Below are 22,536 nucleotides of genomic sequence, written 5' to 3' on the forward strand. Positions count from 1 at the left end.
TTAGCAAAGAAAAAACTAACAATTTTAACTTTTCTTTAAAAAACTGACTTTTTATTAGCCATACCTTTCCCAAAGGCTATAGTATCAAAAGATTCATATAAAACGTCTAAAGTTTGTTAGTAGTAGATAATTGAAAATATAAATATAATGAAACATCTTTCAACCATTAGAGTCACTATATGTAGGATTTTCCTAACCAAGAATTTGGCCTGTACAAATTTTGATATGACATCTGACTTATATGCCTAGTGCCACGGCATAAAGCAGAAATGTTCTTATAGCTACGCTAATCTCTGTGCCTTGTGCTTTTTTTCAACATGTTAAAGTCTTTATTAGAGGTCTAAAATAAAGCCAAATAGTACAGTACTTCAGATTCTTCAGTAGTCCATATTTATACCACTGTAATGCCATCAGTCTCATAAGTGTACTTGAACTACGAAAAGAGAAAAAAAGATATAAGAATTTAGGTTTTTTCCCGAAGGTAAATTTTTAAAAACTAAAAGATCATTATGTTTTCTCATTACCTACATCTTTAGATTTCTAGTCTTAACTTACTTACCAGAAAAATCACAACTTGCTAATAAATCATTGGATGTCCTGGGCTGTTCCAGATATTTCTGTTGTGTTTGCTGATAAATTCTGTTGATGTACAGACTACCAGAAAAAAGTGCACAAATCGTAAGGATACATAGCTCTCAAAGGTCTGAAGTATGTGGAATTCAAAATGTCTGCAACTTCAACAGAAAACTTACTTTTAAACTTTAGAGGCCTGTGGTTTTAATGTTATTGTACTCTTTGATAAGCCATAGGCAACTTATAATATATTTCTAAACCATATCTACTATTTTTTTTTCCTGAGATTTATCGTGAATGCTTATTCAAACTTGAGCATATTTTCCTAGGGGTACCTGGCATCACAAGGGAGATTAGTTTTATTTAAGTTGGAAAAAAAAATTTTAATTGTTACTGTTCCCTTATAGATCCTAGAGAGTTTGGGTGATAATAGCAGATTTCTAGGCAATTGTAAAAGTGGCAAGTTTCAAGTATTTTTATCATGGAGTTAGCAGATAGCATTTGTTCTGTTAGTTTGCACATGTCATAGTTATAAGGCTGTTGGGAAAATCAGAAGCATAATAGCTATATTGTTGAGGGAAATATTTTCAGTAGTGCCTAGCCAGCTACACCTTTCTTTCCACATCAGATTACTATAAAAATCTCCTAAATCTCTTATTCATTAGTGTTGACAACTAAATGGCAGAGTGTCTCAGGAAAAATGCTAATTTTGAAGTTGACTGCATATTAGATATGTTACCTGTAGAAGATTCTGCCCTTTATTGACTATCCACGTCACCTTGTTCCAAAATTTATTTAAAGCAAAAGAAAGCTCTCATCAATATAGCTTTTCCAATCCATTCCTAATGAAATAAAACCATCTTTCTTTCAGAAGCTACATCTTAAACTCAAGTCTAGTAAGTATGCAGTTCAAAGTGTGTCAAACTTTTTAACTAGTAATTAGGACTCTAGGAGTTGTAACATCTCTAAGTCTGTCTCCCTCAGACTGCAGGACTGCTCTAATGAAGACAAAATGTTGCTGCATAATTTCAGCTTGACAGTGTTACGAGGCTGTTTGAAGGAGTGGTTTGTGACTGAATGATAATTTGTTTTAATTCTCCATTTTATTTTATATTTGTAGCCATAGCTGCAAAGCTCTAAATTTAGAGGTTAAACTTGGACATGGAAATATCAAAAATAAGAGAAAAATATAAATTGGTAAGTTATATTACATCAATACCAAAGTGCTTATTTCTGGGTTTTTAGTGTAATATTTATCTCAGAGTATTTAACTTTCTGGCAAACTTCAATGACTTCAAACTAAGATGATAAAGCATTTATATTGGCTTCTACTCAGCTACACTGTTAAAGTGATTTCTTATTTGGTGATTTGGAAGAGGAAAAAAACTTTAAATCACTTATGTGCATTTACCTTGCTAGAGTAACCATTCTATCCTTTTTACAGATAATAGTAAACAGTAAGTTTAAAAAATTTGTATTACTATATACCAACAACTTATTTAATCCTCATAATAACCCCCTGAGGTGGGTACCATTATTATCCCAGGTAAGATTAAGGGCTCTCAGAGAAGCTAAAAATGCTCAAGATCACAGCTAAGTAATGAAGCCCTGACTTAAATCCAAGCTGGGCTTTGTAAAGTCTACCATATATAAAGTCTACCAACTAAAGTCTATAAAGTCTACCAACTCTTAAAACTTGAGGAAAGGTTCAGTATCAAGCCAAGATTTGGAAAAAAAGGAACAGATGCAAAAATTATATTGAGTGCGAATATGAGACATCAGAGTATCTTGATTAATAACTAATAAAGCCTTGACAAAGTTCCTTTTCACAAACTATTAAGATATTTTGAAAAGGGGCTGACTAATAACTTGACAGCCATTTTATTCGCTTGAACTCTAAATCAAATTGCAATATTTCTACAGCCCAATCGATTGAGGATTGAGATGACAAAGCAAACTACCAATGACTGGTCAAGGGAAAGAGAGTTAGTGGTGTTAGTATGTCCCAAGTTTATCACAGGACTTAACTTTTTTTCTTAGTACCAAACATTTGTTGGTTTGACGTGGTATATGATGTTCTCATGTATTCTCTGGAGTTTGTATCCCAGTTGTGAAGCAGTAACAACTGTAAGGCTCTACGGGAAACACAATATCCCTGCATTAAAGATTGTAAGTATTTCTAGCCAGGCTAGAGGTTTAATGGCTAACTTCTATACATAATTTTATGTTAAGTGAACTTCACTAGCAATTAAAGCAGGTTTATCTTGATAGTCATAAGATTAAAAATGCCCAATGTTGGTGAGAGTGTGTGGGGAAGCAGTCACACACATAGTGTTAGTACAGGCTTGAAAGAGTATAACCTTTTTGAAGGGCAGTTAAAAATGTAAATATGCATATCCTTTGACCAAGCAAATATACTTCTAGGAATATATCTACAGAAATACTCAAAAACAAGGGGCTGTTACCTATGTAAAAGTGTTCATTTCAAAATGTTTGTAAACAGCAAAAATAACCCAATAGATGAACAGTTAAATTTGAACATCTGTTCAAGAAAATACTGTGGAAAATACCATGTAGCCACACACACAAAAGTACATCAATTTCTAATGACGTGGGATAAAATGTTGCAAGTTGGGAAAATACTGCAAGTGGGGAAAGAAATGTTACATCTAGGATGGCGCCAATATTGTCTGGAAAAATAAACACCAAATTGTTAAAAGTAGTTAGGGTTCTCAGAGGCGGGGGAGGGGGGCAGATACAGAGAACCTCCATTTTCCTACATTGCACATTTCAGATATTTATACAATTATGACTTTGTAACTGGAGAAGGACAAATATTTCTTAAAGAGCACTCAATTTAAGACAAGTTCAGTGGATTTATTTTTAGCAAATACAAATACTATATACATCACTGATAACCAAATTGCACATATGGACCATCTGGTATGTTTCTGATTTTATTTGCTGATCATACAAATATTTCTAGAAGGAAATATTCCAAAATAAATGCTTGTAATAAACTGGTTGTATTACATACTTCTCCAGTGTTCCCAATGATATATATTAATTTCATGAGAAAAATTTTAAATAGTACTTTGTGGGAGAAAAATCCCTGTTACTAAGCAAGGGTATTAAATACCTGGAAATAAACTTTAACAACAGAAAGGAGTGCGTCCCACAGAGGAGAAAAATTTATAAGAATTTGCCTAAAGTCAAAAATAACTGACTAGAAGAATATGCCATATTTAAATGGATACAATGCTATAAAAAAACTTTTCAAATTAATATGTAAAGCCAATATAAATCAATTAAAATCCCACTGAAATTTTAGTGGAACTTGAAAGCCTGATTTTAAGTTTACATAGAAGAATAATTCTCAATAACCAGGATTTTTTTTTTTAAAAAAAGAACAATGGACAGGGAGCGTTCTTCCTTTTAAGTAGTTTATCAATATATACTCTAAAGTATTGGGTTGGCCAAAAGGTTCGTTCGTTTTTTCCCATAAGATGGCTCTAGTAGCACTTAGTTGTTTTTAATTTCATTCGAAACAATTGTTAGATTATATGTGACAGCTGTCATATCAGCATGCATTTAAAAAAAGACATCAAAATTGGTTAATTTTTGTGTAACCATTTTAATATTGAAGGTGGAAGAAAAACAACATTTTCGGCCTATTATGCTTTATTATTTCAAGAAAGGTAAAAACACGACTGAAACGCAAAAGAAGATTTGTGCAGCGTATGGAGAAGGTGTTGTGACTGACTGAACCTGTCAAAAGTGGTTTGTGAAGTTTCGTGCTGGAGATTCCTCATTGGACAATGCTCCACAGTCAGGCTGACCAGTTGAAGTTGATAGCAATCGAGACATTAATTGAGAACGATCAACGTTATACCAGGCAGGAGATAGCCAACATACTCAAAGTATCTAAATCAAGCGTTGAAAATCATTTGCACCAGCTTGGTTATGTTAATCACTTTGATGTTTGGGTTCCACATAAGTTAAATGAAAAAAATCTTGACCATGTGTCCGCATGCGATTCTCTAGTTAAACGTAATGAAAACGTTCGATTTTTAAAACAAATTGTGACGGGTGATGGAAAGTGGATACTGTGCAATAAATGTGGAACAGAAGACACCATGGGGCAAGTGAAATGAACCACCACCAACCACACTAAAGGCTGGTCGGTCTTCATGCAAATAAGGTGATATTGTGTATATGGTAGGATTGGAAGGAAGTTCTCTATTACGAGCTCCTTTCGGAAAACCGAACAATTAACTCCAACAAGTACTGCTCCCAGTTACACCAACTGAAAGCGGCACTTGACGAAAAGCGTACAGAATTAGTCAACAGAAAACGCATAATCTTCCATCAGGATAACGCAAGACTGCATGTTTCTTTGATGACCAGGCAAAAACTGTTACAGCTTGGCTGGGAAGTTCTGATTCATCCACCGTATTCACCAGACACTGAACCTTCAGATTTCCATTTATTTAGGTCTTTACAAAATTCTCTTAATACAAAAAAAAATTCAATTCCCTGGAAGAGTGTAAAAGGCACCTGGAACAGTTCTTTGCTCGAAAAGATAAAAAGTTTTGGGAAGATGGAATTATGCAGTCGCCTGAAAAATGGCAGAAGGTAGTGGAACAAAAGGGTGACTACGTTGTTCAATAAAGTTCTTAGTGAAAATGAAAAATGTGTCTTTTATTTTTACTTAAAAACCGAAGGCACTTTTTGGCCAACCCAATATAACATAGGAGTGAATATACCAATGAAACAATACAAGTGCAGAACCAGAAACATTTAGATACAGAAGTTTATTGTATGGTGAATGTGGCTTTTCAAATTGAAAATAATTCACTAATAAAATTAATTGTGAACTATATTTGGCTATGCAATTTTTATTATTATTTTTTTTTTCCTGCGGTACGCGGGCCTCTCATTGTTGTGGCCTCTCCCGTTGCGGAGCACAGGCTCCGCGGCCATGCCTCACTGGCCCAGCCGCTCCGCGGCATGTGAGATCTTCCTGAACCAGGGCATGAACCCACGTCCCCTGCATCGGCAGGAGGACTCTCAACCACTGCGCCACCAGGGAAGCCCTGGCTATGCCATTTTTAAAGTTAAATTCCTACTTCAAACCATAAAAATAAATTCCAGATAGATTAAAGACAAAATGTGAAATATGAAACTATAAAAGTACTGAGAGGAAATATGGAAGGAGATATTCATAAACTTTTAGCTTAGGAAAAATTTCCCCATGAAGATAGAAAAATTGGCATTTTGGAATTGAAAAAAATTTTTAATTGCATACTAAAAGACATAAATACACTTAAAAAGACGAACTCTGGGACTTCCCTGGTGGCACAGTGGTTAAGAATCCACCTGCCAATGCAGGGGACACGGGTTCGAGCCCTGGTCCGGGAAGATCACACATGCCGCAGAGCAACTAAGCCTGTGCACCACAACTACTGAGCCTGCGCTCTAGAGCCCGTGAGCCACAACTACTGAGCCTGTGTGCCTAGAGCCCATGCTCTGCAACAAGAAAAGCCACTGCAACGAGAAGCCTGTGTACCGCAACGAAGAGTAGCCCCTGCTCACCGCAACTAGAGAAAGCCTGCACGCAGCAATGAAGACCCAACGCAGCCATAAATAAATAAATTTAAATCTTCAGAAAAGTTAAAAAAAAAAAAAAGACAAACTCCAAAGAGGGAGAAATTTTCTACAGAATGTTTAAAAGAAAATGAATTAGTATTCTTAATATACAAAGAGCTTCTACATATAATTAAATTATTTAGCAGAGCCAAATATAAAGAAATACAAATGGCTAAAAAATTAAAAGAGGTGCTAATGGCACACTAATGACAAAGGAAGTGTAAGTTGAAACCACGAAATACCATTTTTCACCTAACAAATTGACATTGAAAAGACAGTGGCTTGCATTCTTTGTGGAAGCCAATTTAACAATGTCAAAAAAATTTTTTTAATGTGTGTATTCTCTTACCCAGTAATTCAAATGCTATATATATAGAAGATAGCCTATGGAAATACTTTCACAAATGTATAAAAATTAATGTACAATGGGTGCAGCCTTTTTTTATATAATAAAGGATTATAATTCATTTATACTATGTAAGAGCATGAGGCCAATAAAAGAATGATCTGTATCTGTTGTGGAAAGATGTCCACCATATTGTGTGAGGGGTAAAAATGGTACAAAAAGTGAGGATAGTAATAGAACTTGATAGGTTTATCATGGAATGAAATAAGATGATTAATATAAAACACTCCAATACATGGCAAATATCAAATGCTCAATAAATTTTATTATGTTTACATAAGATGTATGAAGGATGAAAATAGGTACAAAAAGTGAGGACAATAGAATCTAGGTAGGTTATCACAGGATAATGTTAACCATTAATAGTTCATACATATGCATACTTGTTTTTTTAATAGATTTTATTTATTTATTTATGTATGGCTGTGTTGGGTCTTTGTTGCTGTGTGCACGTGTGGGCTTTCTCTAGTTGCAGTGAGCGGGGGCTGCTCTTCATTGAGGTGCGTGGGCTTCTCATTGTGGTGGCTTCTTTTGTTGCGGAGCATGGGCTCTAGGTTCACGGGCTCCAATAGTTGTGGCTCATGGGCTCTAAAGCGCAGGGTCAGTAGTCGTGGTGCACGGGCTTAGTTTGCTCCACGGCATGTGGGATCTTTCTGGACCAGGGCCTGAACCCATGTCCCCTGCACTGGCAGGTGGATTCTTAACCACTGTGCCACCAGGGAAGCCCTGCATGCATGTTTATAAAGCATTTCATCAAGCAAAATGAAATTCCATTTGACAGGTACTTAAGTGCTTTCCATTTGATGATAAACTTTTATGTGTTCTAGTATTATCCTCACCTTACACACAAGGAAACTGAGTCTCAGAGTATTCAAGTTAAGTTGTCCCAGTAACCTAAACGAGCAGGGCTTCAAACCCAAGCAGTATGACTAAATGACACCTGCTTTTTAAGAGCAAGATAGGGGGTTGGAAAGATACACTAAACTGTTTCTAATAGTTAGCCTTAAACTGTTAATAATAGTGTGTAAGCAATATTTTTTAGAAAGCAATAGAATAGATATTTTGGTATTATTCTCTTAGCTTAGACTGGATTTCAATGAAAAAGAATAAATCACTTTATAAAAATTATTGGCCACAAGAGGGCATCAGATGTTCTTTTTCCAACTTCCAAGCTAAAGGTTGTAAATAATCTCCCTTCTCCATGAAAAGTATTAGTGGTTACAGTTTAAATCACTGCTTTTCCTATGCATCTGCATACAGAAATTGCCATTGCTAATGGAGAATGTTAATTAAGTATGCCATAGTTATTATATACAACTTTTATTTATTAGAATTATTTTTGTTAAAAAAAATGTATAGTTCATTTGGGAGAATAAAATTACCTAAAAGCACAAAAAGATCATTAAAATTACCTATAATCCTTCCAGCAAAGAGAACCACTGTTAATATTTTAGTGGATGGGGGAATGTTTAAAAGAGGGAGCTTTTACTTTAGCTCCCTCTTTTTTAGACTCCTGTTTTGTTGCGTTATGAAATATAATCATTTTATGGTCTCACAATTTGGAAATGTGGAACATCTTATGCCATTGATTTTTTCCTAAAACATGATTTTTAATAGTTTCATAGTAGGGGCTTCCCTGGTGGCGCAGTGGTTGAGAATCTGCCTGCCGATGCAGGGGACACGGGTTCGTGCCCCGGTCTGGGAAGATCCCACATGCCGCGGAGCGGCTGGGCCCGTGAGCCATGGCCGCTGAGCCTGCGCGTCCGGAGCCTGTGCTCCGCAACGGGAGAGGCCACAACAGTGAGAGGCCCGCGTACCGCAAAAAAAAAAAAAAAAATAGTTTCATAGTATTCATATATATTGCCTTAATTGATTTAACCAATCTTTATCATTAGCTATTAAGCTACCGATCTCTTTTGGAAATGTTTTTTCAGTCATATATCTAAATATATAACTCCTTTGTTGGGAGTGGGTTGAGGGTGGGGGTATTCCTTTGAAGTCCAGAAATAAATGGGCCAATTGATTTTAGAACTGCCAATTTAATTTACATACAAAAAACTCTATAGATGATAAATTTCTTAGAGTCAAATTAATAAGTAAAGCTGTGAAATTTCAACAGAATAGATTGACTGTTTCACTAAATTCAACGGAAAAAAACTTTGTATTTAAAATTTTTAGTTTTTATCTGAGTTAAAGTGAAATCTGACTATTTCATGTTTCCTAATATTGCCAATGTTAAAACAGACTATATTTAAAATCTGATATTGATAGCTAATGAGATCCTTGAGTAAATAATTTTGAAAAGATCATTTGTGATGCTTGACAGTCACTGTAAAATCTGGAAAGGAATACACAAAAAGCTAAGATGCAAGATCTGATATAGGGATTTGGCATGCAGATTTACTGTAAAATCCCTCTCCCTAGCACAATTAGGAGTGCCAATCAAAAACGCTTAAGTGGGAAACCATTAAAAATGATACATCCCTTAAATATTTTAAATGTTTAAAATGTATCATTCAGGCACCAAATTTTTGATGTAGAGTTAAGAATTTTTCTTAGAATATGGGTCTATTTCTAGGAGCTGTTTTCTTTTCTCCATAACCTACATCCATAATATACCGATACTAATTTAAAGTTTGGTTTCTTTGCAGTCAAGTGAAAGCAACATATTTTTGAAGCAATGTGCCAGCAGAATCATTCCCTCTGATTATCATGTCTTCACTATATCTAGTACAGTTGATATATACGATTTACTTTAATTATGTCATCAGCAATACAACAAGCATAAACAGGCTTGGTACCAAACAAAGCGGACTCTCGTCAATCATACAGCCCACTGGGGCCTCCATGGGTATCGTCAACAAGAGTCAGTGTGCCCTGCGTGGGGACCCCGTTTAGAGGGAGCAGAGGGTGTGCTTAGGCCAGTCTCCTCTCCTTTCATGGGCCTTCTCCTGGGCTGGTATTGCCGGGAAGGGGGATCAGAGGTGAGGGAGAGCCACACCTCCCACCTCCTCCCCCCTTCTTCTTTCCTTTCATATAGTTCTCTCAGGGCAGGACTGCCAAGGACTCAAGGTTCCTAGAGAAACACTAGACCAGGAATCAGGACACCTGGATTTCATTCCTAACTACTGGCCTTGGGAAATCAAAACCTTTCTGAATCTTGATATTTTCATAAAATGATATTGAACTAGATAACATAGCCCATAGATATTTGGGGGGTTTTGCTTGGTTTTTACCAAATTTGAACTGCTATGTAAATTTTCTTCACTTAACTATATTACAAATCTTTTGCCCATATTACAAAAACAATAACGCTACAAAATTACACACACACAAAAATAAAACCTACATAAACATGTGTTTATAAAGTCCTGTTGGCTACTATACAGTGCATCTTTACCTTGTCCTGGACCTAAGATTGTATCTTTTAGTTGGCAAGGCAGAGATTACATTTCGTTTCACGTAATTATTTTACTTTGTGTTCTCTTGTTTTTGTGAACATATAAAATGTCTTCCCCTTGTCAGGAGATCAAAAGCCTGCTGGAGGCTGAACATTGGAGGACTGTGATTTTCCAAAAGGTTGCAAATCATTGGCACAGTAGTTCCTCCCTTATGCATGGTTTCACTTTCTACGGTTTCATTTACTTGCAGCCAACCAAGGTCCAAACAATTTTCCATTTAATATTATTGCTATGAATAAACAATTCATAAGTTTTAAACTACACACTGTTCAGTGTGATGAAATATTGCACCATCCTGTTCCGTCCCGCCTGGGATGTGAAGCATCCTTTTGTCCAGTGTACCCAACCTGTTAGTTACTTAGTGGCCCTCTCAGTCATCAGATGGACATTCGTGTCCAGGTAACCCTTATTTTACTTAATAACGGCCTTACAGTGCAAGGACAGTGATGTTGGTAATCCTAGTATGCCCAAAAGAAGCCGTAAAGTGCTTCCTTTCAATGAAAAGGTAAGAGTTCTTTACTTAATAGGGAAAGAAAAAAAATGCCGAGGTTGCTAAGATCTACAGTAAGAATAAATCTTCTATCCGGGAAATTGTGAAGGAAAAAAACGTGTTGGTTTTGCTGTCACACTTCAAATTGAAAAAGTTATAGCCACAGTGTGTGGTTAAGTACTAGTTAAATGGAAAATGTATTAAGTTTGTACAATAAGATATTTTGAGAGAGACCACATTCACATAAATTTTATTATAGCATATTGTTATAACTGTTCTACTTTATTATTATTGTTATTAATCTCTTACTGTGCCTAATTTATAAATGAAACTTTATCATAGGTATGTATGTGTAGGAAAAACACAGTATACCTAGGGTTTGGTACAACCTGCAGATTCAGGCATCCACTGGGGGATCTTGGATTGTACCCCCCCAGGAACAAGGGGGGGAACTACTGTATCTTTGCTATCACACTGTCTCCTCTCAGAATTGCAAGGTCATTCTACTGTTCTCTAGAAATGTTCTCACTGTTGACAGGGACTCCATGAGGAAAAATTTCCTACTTAGCAACATGAAAAGAGCACAGTGCCAGTAGCCAACATTCAAATTGGAACAGTGTGTGACAGCTCACCTAAACATGTGACCAACACATCTTCTTTTTCAAGTGCAAGATAACTCATTTTCTCCATTAATAGTTTGTGCTGATTCAATAAAACTGCTCTGGGCAAAAACTCCAGAAACTTGAAGAAAGAAACCAAAGATAAATGATGAAGAAATACACCGTGATGGGAACACTTGTGGCAATGACTTGATACGAACATAGCCAGAACTGCTGCAATTATTATCATCAACAAAGTACACTGAGAATCTATTATATGTTGATCATTTAGATGTAAACATGTTCCACCTTTGAGAAGTCTGGCATCTGCTTAGGGAGAGGAGACAGATACATGAAGACAGGTGACTCTCAGCTTCCTCTGAGGTTACAATCTCAAGAAGGGAGAAGTTAGGAGAACATCTTAGAAAGGATTAGGATTACGTGGTCAGAAAAGGGTAAGCCCGTAAACAGAGTCAAAGAAAAAGGATAACCTGGCAAAAGAAAAAAAAAAGGGGGGGGGGTGTATTTCATATCACAAAGGGCTAATTTTATTAACATTTAAGATCTCCTCCAAATTAGCAGAATTGTAATATAAAGAAAAATGGACAAAGCATATGAACATAGTTCTCAAAAACACAAATGGTTTTTAAACATAGGAAAAGATGCTCAACTGACCAAACAGAAAGAGACTTTTAAACCATGACAAAATTTTCTTCTCAAGATCAGGAAAGATAAAAAAGTCAGATAAGAGTATTGGTGAGGATGTGGGTGGAGATAAGCACTCTTATCCACTGCAAGCATAAGCTGCTACACTTATTAAGAAGATATTGTAATAATAGCTGTCAAAATACTCTTTACTCAGTACCTCCCCTTCTAGAAATTTAAGGATATGTTTGCACATATGAAAAATGATGTATATACAAATATACTACTTATAATTCATTATATCAAAAAGATGGGATCAACTTAAATGGCCAATTGGAGACTGGCTAAATAAGTTACAGTGTAGCAAGTTGATGTATCATACAGTTTTGAAAACAAATAAGGTTGTTTTAGATAGGTAGATATATAAATGATAGATAATACATATATACAGAATGATCTGAGGATTTGCTAAATTAAAAAAACAAGTGTGTATAAAACCTTATTTAAAAAAAATATATATATATATATACACGTATATATATGCAAGTGTAAGCACAGAGTCAGTGTTGTAATGGAGGGCTGGCCATGAAAGTCAAAAGCTAGGCTAGAGTTTAGACTTTTAAGTCAGAGGTCCGGGAAAGCTTTCAAGCAAGGGAGTGAACCTAAAGTTTTAAGAAAATTAACTTCGAATTGGAGAGTTTTAATCAACTCTTGTCTAGGAAAAAGATAACTGTAGAGAAATGGTCATCTACTTGCTTCTATTGTCAGGTAGGTCATTTCTTTCTAAAGTGGTCCATCACCTCTTCATGTCTTCCTGAGATATCTAGATGCTTCCAAGTCCTCTCCAAGCAGTAGAAAATGAATGGGAAGTAATGTTTCTTTTTATAAAAGCAGCAGAACTGAAACGAATCATAAATTCATACAAGCACGCTTTCACTGAATACTTAATTTTAGTCAGCTACAGTACCAGATGCTAAACAGGCCAGGCATACAGTCATGATCCAAACCTCATCTGCCCTCTCAGGACCATTCAGGGTTCCTTTTCTGTGTGTTAGCCTCTTCTCTCTCCCATGCTGCACCCAAAATTTCCTAGTTTCACCTCTTCCCTCAGTCCTCTTACTACCTAGCTACCTGCCCCCCATGTTCCTAGAGTATGACCTCACCTCTACTTCCTGGAGGAAAGTGAGATCATTTAATTATACCCCGTCCACACAACCACAAACCTATTAAATCTGCCCCCAACCTCACTGACTTTCCCCCTCAACCTCTGGGGAAGATGTTCTCCTTGCCCTCTTCAAGTTAATCCCGCCCACATTCCGTTTTGGCTCCTTCCTCTTTCCAGGCCCCTTCTCCACAGCCTCAAGTCTCCCCCATCCTCACAAACAAGCTAACCTTTGCCCTACTCTAGTTGCTGTTTCCTCTGGCTTCCTCCTTCCCTTCATGGCCAAGAATATTGAAAGAATAGTCTAGTATAGTTTTCAAATTGTGTCTTGTGAATCAGACGTCTCAAGAGCTGGTGGGGATCTTATGGGGAGACAAACAATAGCCATTTCATCTTTTATATAATTTGGACTCTGTAGGATTTAATCTCAGCGAGGCATGTTTTGCATACTATGTTTCTAGATCTTCCTTAGCTCTCATCCGCGCTTCAATCTATGGAACTAAGGACTGGCACAACTGTTCCACCAGAACTGGTCTGCATCATGAGTGACTTCATTCCCAGAATGGTTTCTTTCTCAGTCTTTTGTGCCCCAGAGGGCTGACTCGGGTCCTCTTCTCATTCTAAACACTCTTTCCTGAGTGATGGCACCCTCTTTTGTAGATTTAACATATTAATACACATGCCTTTGGCTTAAAAAGGCCAGAACTTCACTTTTTCTCTTTACCAGTCTCCTCAAATTGTAGTTTAGAGATCACTGCATCCACAAAAAGTAGCTTGTGAAATGATCTGTAAGAAACAACTTCATAGTGCTTTCACTTAAATCCCACAACTTAATCTGCCCTAACAACCCACTGCTTTAATACCTGTGCTCTGAAATACCTCAAAAGAATGCGAAAAAAACTCTAGGAAGCAATATTACCATATAACAGAAAATTGGAAGCCTCTAGGTCCACAAGAAAAAAATGAATTATGGAACATCAACTTAATAAAACATCTTGCAGCTATTAAAATGGATATATACAAATACTTCTAACAATAGCTAAGATACACATACAAGTATGATTCAACACCAAGTTGATAAAAGAAACTAACAGAGGACATTCACTTTAAAAATAATATGTATACTTAAATATACTAGAAGAGAAACAAAACAGAAAGGTTTTTCGTAGTGATGTCATTTGGGTGAAATATTTTACTTTCTTCATGCCAAGTACTAGATCACTATGACTCTATAAACCCCAAAGGTAGGGTAACCACAGATTATACTGTCCAATCTGAGCCACTCTAGAGCAAAAGGTCTATTGCTGTTGTAATTACAGTGAGATAACAGGCATAAGACAGAACTGTCTTGGGAAAACTGGGATATAGTCCCCTAATCCTGTAAGATATGAGGCAAATATTGCTATTATAACACAATAACAATGATGATGATGGCAGCAACCAGTGCTTACAGAGCACTGACATGTGCCAGCCTAAGTGCTTGACATGTATTACTTTATCATTCCCAGAACCATTCCATGAGATAGATGCTATTATCCTCATTTTACTGTTACGGAGAAGGAGTACAGAGATTGTTAATATTTGAAACGTTAAAAAAAAAACATTCATTTCACAAATATTATATAAACAATTTGAAACACAGAACTTTAAAAACTGTTTCCCTGGAAAAGTAGTTTCATCTTGTCAGCAAGATTCTTAAGAAGACAATCCATAATCATTTCATCAACTACTTTTTCACTTGACAAGCAGATGTGAGGTTAATAGTGTATTATGGTCACTGCATATTTGAAATAACAATAGTATACTCCTGAGGGTGAGGATGGGGGAGACTGAGAACCATGAAATAACTATATTGGCATAGTTACTCAGGTGTTGCTATTTTTATTGTACCAACTAAGCAAAGAAACCTCTTTGGGAATGTATTCCATACCAACTTTCTCTATTTTATTTATTAGTCCTGCTTCACAGTTTCCAATCATCATTTCTGTTATGGATTGAATTGTGTGTACCCAAATTCCTATGCTGCAGTTCTAATCTCCAGTACCTGAGAACGTAACCTTATTTGGAAATAGGGTTGTTGAAGATACAATTAGTTAAAATGAGGTCACTAGGGTGGGTCCTTGTCCAATATGACTGGTGTCCTTATAAAAAGGGAAAATTAGGACACAGAGATAGACACACACTGAGGGAAGGTGACATGAAGTGACACAGAGAGAAGACAGCCATCTACAAGCCAAGAAGAGAGAACTTCCCTCACAGCGCTCAGAAGGAACCAACCCCCTCCACCAAAAAAACTACTAGAATTAATAAATAAATTCACTAAAGTTGCAGGATACAAGATTAATATCAGAAATCTGTTTTTCTATACACTAACAATGAACTATCACAAAGAGAATTCAAGAAAACAATTCCATTTACAACTGCATCAAAAAGAATAAGATACCTGGAAATAAACTTAACCAAGGAGATGAAAGACCTATACTCTGAAAACTGTAAGACAATGATGAAGGAAACTGAAAATAATACAATTAAATGAAAAGAAATTCCATGTTCATGGATTGGAAAAATTAATATTGTTAAAATGTCCATACTATCCAAGGCAATCTACCAGTTCAGTGCAATACCTATCAAAATACCCATGATATTTTTTTACAGAACTAGAACAAATAATCTGAAAATCTATATGGAACCACAAAAGATCCCCAATAGCCAAAGCAACCTTGAGGGAAAGGAACAAAGCTGCAGGAATCATGCTCACTGATTTTAGACTATACTACACAGCTACAGTAATCAAAACAGTATGGCACTGGAATAAAAACAGATACATAGATCAATGAACAGGATAGAAAACCCAGAAATAAACACACACACCTATGGTCAATTATTCTGTGACAAAGGAGGCAAGAATACACAATGGAGAAAAGACAGTCTCTTCCAGAAGTGGTGCTGGGAAAACTGGACAGCTACATGTAAAAGAAGGAAACTAGAACATTTTCTCACACCATATACAAAACTAAACTAAAAATGGATTAGAGACCTAAATATAAGACCAGAAACCATTAAATTCCTAAACATAGGCAGAACACTCTTTGACACAAATTGTAGCAGTATTTTGTTGGATCTATCACCTAAGGCAAAGGAAACAAAAATAAAAATAAACAAATGGGACCTAATTAAACTTAAAAGCTTTTGCACAGCAAAGAAAACCATTGACAAAACAAAAAGACGTCCTACTAAATGGGAGAAACACTTGCAAACAGTAAGAAGAATAAGGGGTTAATATCCAAAATATATAAATAGTTCATACAACTCGATATCAAAAAGACAAACAACCTGATTAAAAAATAGGCAGAAAACCTGAACAGGCACTTTTCCAAAGACATACGAATGGCCAAAAGTGCGCATGAAAAAATGGACATCCCCAATCATCAGAAATGCAAATCAAAACCACAACATCTCTTCACACCTGTCAGAACGGCTATCATTGAAAAGTCTACAAATTAATGTTGGGGAGGATGTGGAGAAGAGGGAACCCTCTTGCACTGTTGGTGGGAGTGTAAATTGATGCAGCTACTATGGAGAACAGTATGGAGGCTCCTCAAAAAACTAAAAATAGAATTACCATATGATCCAGCAATTCCACTCCTGGGTATACAGCCAGAAAAAATGAAAACACTAATTTGAAAAGATAAATGTACCCCAAAGTTCATAGTAGCACTATTACAATAGCCAAGACATGGAAGCAACCCAAGTGCCCATCAACAGATGATTGGATTAAGATGTGATATACATACATATATATATAGCATCTATATAACACACACACACACATATAATGGAATACTGCTCATCCACAAAAAAGAGTGAAATTCTGCCATTTGCAGCAAAGTGGATGGACCTAGAGAATATTATGCTTGGTGAGATAAGTCAGAGAAAGACAAACACTGTATGATATCACTTATATGTGGAATCAAAAAATAATACAAATGAATGTATATGCAAAACAAAAACAGACTCACAAATATAGAAAGCAAACTTGTGGTTACCAGTGGAGAGAGGGACAGTGGGAAGATAGGGGTATAGGATTGAGAGGTACCAACTATACTATGTACAAAATAAGCTACGAGTATATATTGCACAGCACAGGGAAATATAGCCATTATTTTATAACAACTTTAAATGGAGTATAATCTATAAAAATATGAATCACTATGTTGTACACCTGAAACTAATATTGTAAACCAACTGACTACACTTCAATAAAAAAAAAAAAAAAGGAACCAACCCTACCATCACCTTGATCTCAGACCTTCAGCCTCCAGAACTGTGAGACAGTAAATTTTTTTTTTTTTTTTTTTTTTGGCGGTATGCGGGCCTCTCACTGTTGTGGCCTCTCCCGTTGTGGAGCACAGGCTCCAGACGTGCAGGCTCAGCGGCGATGGCTCACGGGCCCAGCCGCTCCGCAGCATGCGGGATCTTCCCGGACCGGGGTACGAACCCGTCTCCCCTGCATCGGCAGGTGGACTCTCAACCACTGCACCACCAAAGAAGCCCTAAATTTGTTTTTTAAACCACCCAATTTGTGGTACTTTGTTATGGTAGCCCTAGCAAACTAATACAATTATACACAGAATTAATTATAAATGACTAGTCTCTTCAGGAGACTAATCATTTTAAAAGACTTGAAAACAACTGACATTATGTCATTTTTTAAAAATTAAAATCTTCCAAGATATGGTGTTTTATCTATCAAAGTAGGTCTCCCTAAAAATTCTGAAATATTACTATATTCAAATTAGGCAATGATATCTAAGCATGTAAGTTTTTTGGCCTCACTAAAGGTGTACTCAAATATTTCTGAAAGTTTGTGAGGTCCAAGAAAAAACATTCTACCTACTAGTGACTTAGCATGGACACCCGTCATCTACACAGGGTTTCCTAAACAATTCAGAGGTTCCCAAGTTTAGATGATCATTGAAATAACCTGGGAGAGAAACAGCCACTGATCTTACCCCAAACCTACTCAGAATCTCTGAGGAGGATTTTAGAAGCTTATTTCTCCAATGCTTCTCCACTTCTCTAGGTTTGCATAATAATTAGGTTTGTTTCTGTGTTGGGTCCTATTGAGTCAGGTCACCCAGTCTTTATTTGTGCAAGTTAACTTTTTAAGCCCTGTGCAGAATTTTCCCTTAACACCCGTACACACTCACCCTTTTCCTCTTGATACTGCCTTCTTGGAAGAAAGCAGGCCCGTTGTCTTGCAGAACACATGACACACACTTGATAAATGCACACTTGCTCCTGATGCCCATAACTTCCCTTCTAAAAATTCATTCAGCATTTACTGAGCAATATGCAAGTCAGAGTTAGGAACTGGGGATAAAGGTGAATGAACCAGCTTCAAACTCATCAAGGAGGTCAATTAAGAATGTTAAATAATTAGAATGCAAAAAGGTTTTGTGCCATAAAGACCCATACAATGTAGAGGGCCCAAATGCACCCCTAATTTAACTTGAGTGAGGGGCAGGGGTGAGAATAGGAAAAATGATTCCAAGGAGACAGAGTTTGGACTGACACTTGCAGGGCACTGGTCAGGTAAACAAGGATGGGTTCCTCTCTGGCTGAGGAAATTGCATGTTCACAAAGGTATGAGACCACTGCCCCTTAGCTATGGAGTATGGCTATCACAAAGGTGCACCTAGAGGTGTGTAAAAAATAAACCACAGAGAAATAGAATGGTCATCAGAGACCTTCTGTGTCAGGTTAAGATGATCTGGTTTTTAATATGATCAGATTTACATTTTAAAACAACTAACCTACTAGGACTGTGGACAATGAATGACTTGGGGAAAGACAAGATCACGACTGCTTCTAGCACTTTGTTGAGGGCTGACATCAGGTTTTTCCCTCTGTAATTTCCTGTATCTCCTCCCACCTCTCTCATTCTCCATTAGAGTTAGAATTTCCTAGCTCAGCAGTGAAACGAGAAGCATACTGATCAAGCCCCTGATTAACTAGACTGAAATTTATTTCTCAGTTCTTCATTAACTTCAGAAATTCTACTTTTTCTGCAGTTACCTTAGGACAATTTTTTCTCCTATAAATAGTTATAAAATTTAGAAACATCATTTAAGTAACAAAACAACAAATCCCATTTGATTTATACTGCAGAAATATCAGCAAGAAACACTGAGCTGAATTCCTAGCACTGGCTTCCTGATCTTTTCAGCTGCCTTTACTGCATTTAGAAACTACATTTGTTTATGACATAGACTTAAAACCATTTTTTATCAATATTTAACAACAGATTGTTTTATATTCAATTTTGACTCAATTTCAACAGTTTTGCCATTTGGTACTTAATTAACCAGAAATATGATCTGGCCTTTAGAACTTCATGATTAAAATATGATCTAAATTAAAGGCATTAAATTATACTTAGTAGTTGGTTAGCATATTTTATTGTAATCTTGCTTCTTTGAAAATCTGTGTACCACTATCAGCATCCCAGCAAACAGAGACAAATGCAAAGAATTTTCATTATATCAATTCTATCTCTTTAAAATCCTCCAACATCCCCTGTGATGTAGGTATTTTTATCCCCATTTTAAGCACCAGGAAACGGAAGCTAAGTAAAGCATCTAGTAATAAGTGGTATTCAGATATGTCTGACTCCAAAGCCTATGCTTTTCTTTTAACCTCCGAGTAGAAAACTTCACATTAGTATAAACCACTGGTTCTCAGCTAGGGGCAGTTTTGCCCCCCACCCCAGTGGCTATTTGGCAACACTGGAGACATTTTTGGTTGTCACATCTGGAGGAAGGAGGGCAAGAGCTACTGGCACCTAGTAGGTAAAGGCCAGCGATGCTACTAAACATCCTGCAATGCACAGGATGTCTCCCACAACTAAGAATCATCCATCCCAAAATGTTAAAAGTGCCAAGGTTGAGAAACTGTAGTATAAACAAAATATTTCTCAAAATACCTTCTTACAAAAGCACTGCTAACCCCATCCTGTTTTTTTTTCTGAAATCAACATTTAGAGTCAATGAAAATAGCTTTAAAGTATAACTAGATGTGTGTATTTAATACATATATGTACGCGCATTTTTAATTCATCTGAAAAACTCTTGAATTTACGCTGTAAATTGTGACACGATAACAGAACTTTGGAGGTTTCAACCCCAAATACATTATGTTATTTACTGTCATATAGATGCACAGGACTGGAGAAATTTCTATAAATATGTTTGATATGTTTTCATTGATGTTATTGTTCTGATCTTTACTTTGTTTAATAAAAGATGCAAAGGAGAGGGGAGAAGGAAACCCTGGCTCAGAAAAGCAGGGAGGAAGAGTATAATGAAGCTTATGAAGCCACACCATGAGGCAGAAAACTACTTTCTTGATTTTATTTTTTTTAAAGGTACACAAGGTCACAAAACCAGAGCAAGTTTTTGGCTTTTTTTTAAACCAAATTTTGTTCTTACAAATGTCAAAATCTGCACCATTGGATATTTAAGCCAGAAACTTGAAATACAAAAAATCATTTTTGAAACTGACACTATCAATTCTCTACTTGCATATATGAAGTGTCAAAATATTACTTCTCAGTAGTATAAGTGTATTTGTCACAGAAATCCACAGTTAGGGATGAAAATCAGTGAATTGTGGTTCTCTTAACACTTGTGTCATTAAGTTAGTAGAAAACAGAGTTCTTTGGAGCTTTTAGTGTTCAGGGTCAAAACCAAATCCAACTGATATTCACACCACACTCTGAAATTACAAAATAGGGTATTTTATAAAACTGGATTTTAATGAACAGTGAGAAGCCAGATGCAGCCAATATTCGCTGGTGTTACCATCCATAAGATAAACAGAACCACAATTCATCAGTTTATTTATTATTCTTTCCTGCTTCTATTAGGTAGAATTTGTGCTCGGTTATAGACCATTTTAGTGTCAAATGAGTAAAAAAAATCTAACTACAGAACACGTTGCCTGTATTGCAAGAATATCCAAAGGCATTTGAAATATGAAAACTTGCCCAGAACATTTATACTACTAAACACAGGAATATTATAAAGGTATATATACATATATATAATATATGTCACAAGCCACTAAAAAGTTAAAAGTATGCCAACATTTTCTACAAACTACTCCTTACATGACACATCAAAGCAGTAACCACAAAAAATAAGGACTTTTCTGTTCACACTGGAATAAGGCATCTGAAAGCCCTAAACACTGTGGAGATGAAACAAGATTAGAAAAAAAAACTTTAAACGTTCATATAACTTCAGATTTACATGCTGCACGCACACAGAAAGAGAGAGAATAGTTAAGAAGCCAAACATTACAGAATTTGACATCCAACTTCATGCAATGAGTTCTTTTCATATTTAATCAAAATGTTTATTTGCCCCTTCACTTGCTCCAAATTTCCAGAACTCCATCCTAAAAATTATCTTTTCAATAAAAACCAGGTATTAATTCATACCGATAATCTAATTATGTTTCTTGAATTAACCTGCCCCTAAGACACAGTCTGTGTTTCCATTGTAACAACTTCCCGGCAGATAGCCCAAATTTAAAAAAGTAATTTGGCCCGTTTATCAATAAGGTTTTTGTTTTTGGCCTTCTAACAGGGAAATATTAGTAAGGTTGCCATAAGAAAAAGAAACCTGTAATCTACATATGCAAAGCACAGAATTACGTCCTCTATGATATTTCTTTTGAAGTTATCCTGCATAACTCAGAAAGATGGTGTCAAGTCTCTTAGGTATAAAGTAGAATGGAAGAGTTTTGCTTTGAAGGTTCAGTGCCGTCCTTGACTGATGTTTGGCTACTAGTGGAAATGCTTGAATAACAATTTTTTGTTGACTTGCTTGATGATTACCAATAGTAATTCTAGAATACTTGATCTCTAGTTCACCAGAAACTACCACTGAGAATTATTTAGGAAGTTATCAGTACTATTTGACTTTTGGATTCACTGAAATTTACAATGAGTAGCTGGAGACATAAACCTAAAACTGAGTTCTGTCCTCTAAACTCAACCACATCCAGTAGGTCTCTTCAGGTCACAACAGTAGTTTTTTTTTCCAAGCTTGTTTCTCAGGCTGTAGCTGGTAATGACCCTGACCTGGAAGGAAGCATTTCTGGAAGAGATTCCGATTTACTTATAACCAAATCCTAGACTAACTATGAAGTCTAAGGAAAGGAAAGCCTCACATATGTCCACCTTTTGTAGTAATTTCTACTTAGATTGATAGCATAATTTTCATTATATGAAAACTGGGACTAGAAAGGACCAAAATTTTTATTAGTAATGTCTGTGCTCTGCTACTTATTTTTATAATATCGTAAATTTTATTCATATGAAACAGACCAGAGGCCTGGTATTCAAAAACAGTTATTATAAAATCAGAAACACAGTCAAAAGAGTGTAGGGGATGTTGAAATTTTAAAAACTTTATGAGTAACACAATCAGTTAACTTGCATCCAGAAAGATCAGAAAAGAGGCAAGACTGAAAGTATGAGGATA

At 36.1% G+C, this 22,536-nt stretch overlaps 1 protein-coding gene across 1 annotated transcript in view; it reads right to left on the reverse strand.

Annotated features, from left to right (window-relative positions):
- Positions 1-3: 3 nt before the first annotated feature.
- CXADR (CXADR Ig-like cell adhesion molecule) overlaps positions 4-22,536 on the reverse strand; it is a 72,706-nt gene continuing 50,173 nt past the window's right edge. The window contains exon 8 of the mRNA XM_029215030.1: positions 4-433. Coding sequence (XP_029070863.1) covers positions 392-433 — 42 coding nt within the window. The 3' untranslated portion in view covers positions 4-391. The remainder of the gene's footprint in view (positions 434-22,536) is intronic.

Source organism: Monodon monoceros, unplaced genomic scaffold, assembly GCF_005190385.1.
Source record: "Monodon monoceros isolate NGI ecotype Baffin Bay Population unplaced genomic scaffold, NGI_Narwhal_1 Super_Scaffold_11, whole genome shotgun sequence".
Taxonomy (NCBI): Eukaryota; Metazoa; Chordata; class Mammalia; order Artiodactyla; family Monodontidae; genus Monodon; species Monodon monoceros.